Consider the following 4809-nt stretch of genomic DNA (forward strand, 5'->3'; position numbering starts at 1 on the left):
ACTGCCTCCCTACAAGCACGAGCAGAGGGGTATATTCATCTTTGGTGTTCTCTCCCTGTTTCCACTTTTTATGTGCTCCCCTTTTGTCCCTTAGGCTGCCCTGGATTTCTCTGGTCAGCCAGGGAAGCCTCCTGGCCCCTTTCCCCCTTTTGCCTCGCTCGGGGATCGTCTTGCTTTGTGCTCGAAGGATCATTTCCTTAAGGCACAGCCACCCTTCTTGGGCTCCCATCACTTCAAAACTCCTACTCTGCAGTGCGTCCTTGACTAATCGCCTGATTTCATTGAAATCAGCTTTCCTAAAGTCTAGCACTTTCACCCTACTAGTTACCTTACCCACTCGACGTCTTATGGTGAATTCTATTATTAGGTGATCACTGTCCCCCAGATGGCTACCGATCTGTAGGTCCCCAACCATGTCATCCCCCGTTGCCAATACCAGATCCAGTATGGCATTCCCCCTAGTGGGACCGTGTACCTCCTGTGTCAGGTGGAGGTCCTGTACACAGGTTAGAAACCTGCATGAGTGGTGGGACTTTGCTGTCTGTGACTCCCAGCAGATGTCCGGGTAGTTTAGGTCCCCCATGACTACCGCCTCTTTAGCTTTTATGGTCTCCGAGAGTTGCCTCAGGAGCCCCAAATCCCTTTCATCCCCTTGATGTGGGGGTCTGAACAGACCCCTACCACCAAATCCCTTTCTCCTTGACCCCCATGTAGCCTAACCCACAATCCTTCTACCTCCTCATCCTTGGATTCTGTCTTGATGAGGGTTGACGTATATTGCTCACTGATATAGAGCGCAACCCCTCCCCCTTTCTTCCCCACCTGTGTTCTTCAGGGCTTTAATTTTGGAAAGAGCCCTTGAAGTATACAACACTCAGTTTCCTGTGGTGCAAAGATTTAGACCTAGGGAGCCTCAGATTAATTTTGGATGCCTCATCAACTCTATGAAACATAATTTCTCTCTTAAACTGCTTCCAAGCCTCTTTTCCTCAATTAAGGTATCTTGTACCCAATTGGGTTGGCAAGTTTAACAAGCCATTGTGGAAGAAACAAGGCTCTGAAGTTGCTTAAAGCCAATTTGCTATTTCAGTTTTAAGTTTTAACTGTTTAGCTAAGAAATATAACCTCTTTAAAGGCACAAATCCACCTCCTCACTAAGGGGTTTCTGCAGAGATTTTTTTCTAATAGCTTTATGCAGCTCATAATTCTATCTAGCTGTGCCATGGTGGCTGAGAGGTTTCCTTTTTCTCCTTAACTGAATGCAACTTTCAAAGTGAAATTCAGTGGGTGTGTCTACACTTGTACATTTACTGTGTAGTAAGAGAAAATTACTGCACAGTACGGGCATGCACCTACACGTGCACACCTGCACTGTGCAGTAACTAAGGTGACTTATGCCAGCTTGGGTGTAAATTTGACCTGCATCATGCAGGTATCAAATTTATGCCTGATTAGTTACTGTGTAGTAACGCACATGTAGACTCCTTACTGCACAGTAACACTGTGTGTGTGGACTGACTTGGGACTAACTTTAGTCCTAAGTCAGTCTGCATACAGCATTACTGCGCTTTAACAGCTGCACACGTAGACGTTAACCTAAAAACCACTTACTGTGCAGTAAGTGCATGTGTAGACACACCCAGTGACCAGTACATTTTCCTTATTGATATAATAAAGAGGAAGAGCTGTTTGAGTTAAAAAGGAAGACTGCTTCTTGCCAGTGGACTAATACTCTTTTCTGAAAAAAAACAACCCAACAAAACTTGAGTTGTTCAAGAATGCACTGAGTTGTAAGATAATTATGGCAAATCGGTTTCCTTTTTTTGGGGGGGCATTCTAGCTGAGTTATTCATGGATTATGGTTCACAATCCAGAAATGGCTCATTCTAACAATTTCCGATGCATCAGTTCAGGCACACCATGTCAAGACCACATTACACACATTTAAATGAGGTAACAGAAAAGTTACTACCAAATAACAAAGAACTAGATTAAAAAACAAAAACAATAACCCCTTCATGGAATTTAGAGATTCAGATTTATTTTTGGAATACTGAAACATAGCTCATCATATGTGGTTAGCATCAAAAATTTAATATGCATGAACTGAAAGACAAAAACCTGAATGCCACAAGTTTGTTGAGCCAAACGTGATTGACTCTGAAGTATTCAAACTGTAGCACAGGCAACTAGAACAGAAGAGAAACTTGGACTAGAACAGCAGACTGTTAAACCTTTCCTAGTTTGAAAAAAAACATTAGATTCCAAACAGAAAATGTCTGGCAACCAGCAAAGCTAACCTCTGTACTGTCCACATAAGAATCAGTCCAAGTGAGACACATATTAGAACTTTCATGATGCAATATCTTCATGGTGGCTCCTGATGTCAGAGCAGGTACAAAAGCATCTCTTGACCTTTTCTACTTATTCCTCCATTCTCTTTTGTCATCTCTATGGACTCTTTTGTTTTTCCAGGAGAATGTTTCCAGCCATGAGAGTGAAAATTACAGGCCTGGACCCTCATCAGCAATATTACATAGCCATGGACATTGTGCCTGTGGATAACAAAAGATACAGGTAAGGTTTTACAGAAAGAGGAACAGCATGTCAGCTAGACTCTGAATACTGTGATATAGGAGCCTAGCAAAAGCATTTTCTACCAGATACCAGTGTAAAGGTGTACATTTCACATAGGGAGAGACTGGGCCACATTTCCAACTTGTACAAGTCAACATAGCAACATAGATTTACACAGTTCAAGATCTGGCCCAGCAGGAAACATGGAATTAATATACTTCCATGAACTTTTGGAGATCAGGATTCAAGTTCTGCCCTTGAATTTCAAGCATCAGTCATTCAAATCTTTTGATGTCCATTTTTCAATCTACATTTTACAGTTAACAGTGACTAGGAATCACTATCTTAAGGGAGGGGCACGCAAACAAGACACTGCAAGGTAAGTTAGGGTGTGTTGACTACTCCGCAGTAACTACCACTGTGCACACAGGAAGCATGTATAGTTCATCCTTCATAGAAATAGGGTTGGCTGGTTTACAATTACCACAGAATAAGAGTGTTTACATAGGTACGTACTGCAGAGTAGCTGATGTGATGTAAATTCACACCCTAGTTTACCTTGTGGTAAATTGTTCATGCACCCACAGGTCAAGAAAAAAAGTAATTGAAAAGGCAAGGAGTGTTTTGGTTGTGCTTACAGTTCTTCAGCAAAAAATGTATGGACACCTACATAGGAGGGTTGGGGTGGTCACAGGTCAGGCTTGAGCTGCATGTACTGGTCTGTTTTTGACACCCAGACCTAGAGTAGCACATGATGCAGGACCTGATCCATGAGCAGGAGCCTCAAGAATTTTGCAGGAAACTTTTGGCACAAATCCCCTGTGAAACTGAAAAGCAAGCTGAAGTGATTTCCCTGCATTGAAAGGGCAACTCTTGATTTTACTTGATTTAATAGATTTCATAGACGTTAGGGCTGGAAGGGACCTTGAAGATCATCAAGTCCAGCCCCCTGCCCCAGGGGCAGGAAGTCAGCTAGGGTCAGAGGATCCCAGCAAGATAAACATCCAAACATTTCTTGAATGAGTCCAGAGTAGGTGTCTGCACCACTTCTGGAGGGAGTCTATTCCAGAACTTGGGGGCTCAGACAGTAAAGACATTTTTCTTATGTCCAGCCTAAAATGGTCTTGGAGGAGTTTATGACCATTGGTCCTAGTTTTTTCTTGGTGTGCTCTGGCGAATAGACATTCTCCCAGATCCTGATGTACACCTCGTATCATAGGCAGCCACCAGGTCCCCCCCGAGTCTATGCTTTTCTAGACTGAAGAGTCCCATGGCTCTCAGCCTCTCTTCATAAGGCCTATTGTCTTGCCTTCTGATCATGCACATGACTCCTCTGGACTCTCTCAAGCTTCTCAACATCCTTCTTGAATTGTGGAGCCCAGAATTGGGTGCAGTTCTCCAGCTGTGGCCTCACCAAGGCCAAGTACAGCAGGAGGATTTCATCCTGAGATTTACTTGAGAAGCATCTATGGATGCAAGCCAGAGTTTGGTTTCTTTACCAGCTGTGACATCACATTGGTGGCTCGTGTTCATCTTGTGGTCAGTCATGACCCCCAAGTCTCTTTCAGTCATGAAGCTAGCAAGCGTAGCACTGCCGAGCCTATAAGTATGCTGTGGGTTTTTTTCCCCTCGAGGTGTAATACCTTACATTTATCAGTCTTAAACATCATCAGGTTTGTAACCGCCCACTTACTAAGTTTATCCAAGCCATCCTGGATCACTAGCCTGTTCTCAGGTGTGGACACTATGCCCCAAAGTTTAGTGTCATCAGTGAACTTGGCCAGTGTGCTTCTGACACCAATGTCCACATTATTGATAAAGATGTTAAAGAGAAATGATCCAAGGACAGAGCCTTGGGGGACGCCACTGGTCACAGCGCACCATAATGATTCGTTACCATTGACCACTACTCTCTGGGTCTGACCTTAGAGCTAGTTTCCCAGCCATCGGACTGTGGTGTAGCCAAGATCACAGTTGGCCAATTTTTCCATGAGGACGTCATGGAACACCAGATCAAAAGCTTTTTTAAAGTCCAGATATATGACGCCAATCTCTTCTCCCTTGTCCAGGTGATATGTTACCTGGTCATAGAAGGAGATGAGATTGGTCAAGCAAGACCTACCCGTGACAAACCCATGCTGGCTATCCCTCAAGATGCTGCCCTCAGCCAGCTTATCTAGAAGGGTCTCCTTGATAATTTTCTCCAGAATCTTACTGGGGATTGAGGTCAAG

General features: G+C 43.9%; 1 protein-coding gene across 6 annotated transcripts in view; it reads left to right on the top strand.

Moving 5' to 3' along the window:
- Nucleotides 1–4809, top strand: part of TBX15 (T-box 15) — a 174361-nt gene that overhangs the window by 96848 nt on the left and 72704 nt on the right. For all 6 annotated transcript variants that reach the window (XM_006028556.3, XM_025209983.1, XM_025209984.1 and 3 more), the window contains one exon: nt 2476–2577. In XM_006028556.3, coding sequence (XP_006028618.2) covers nt 2476–2577 — 102 coding nt within the window. The remainder of the gene's footprint in view (nt 1–2475; nt 2578–4809) is intronic.

The sequence above is a fragment of the Alligator sinensis genome, unplaced genomic scaffold (assembly GCF_000455745.1).
Source record: "Alligator sinensis unplaced genomic scaffold, ASM45574v1 scaffold422_1, whole genome shotgun sequence".
NCBI lineage: Eukaryota > Metazoa > Chordata > Crocodylia > Alligatoridae > Alligator > Alligator sinensis.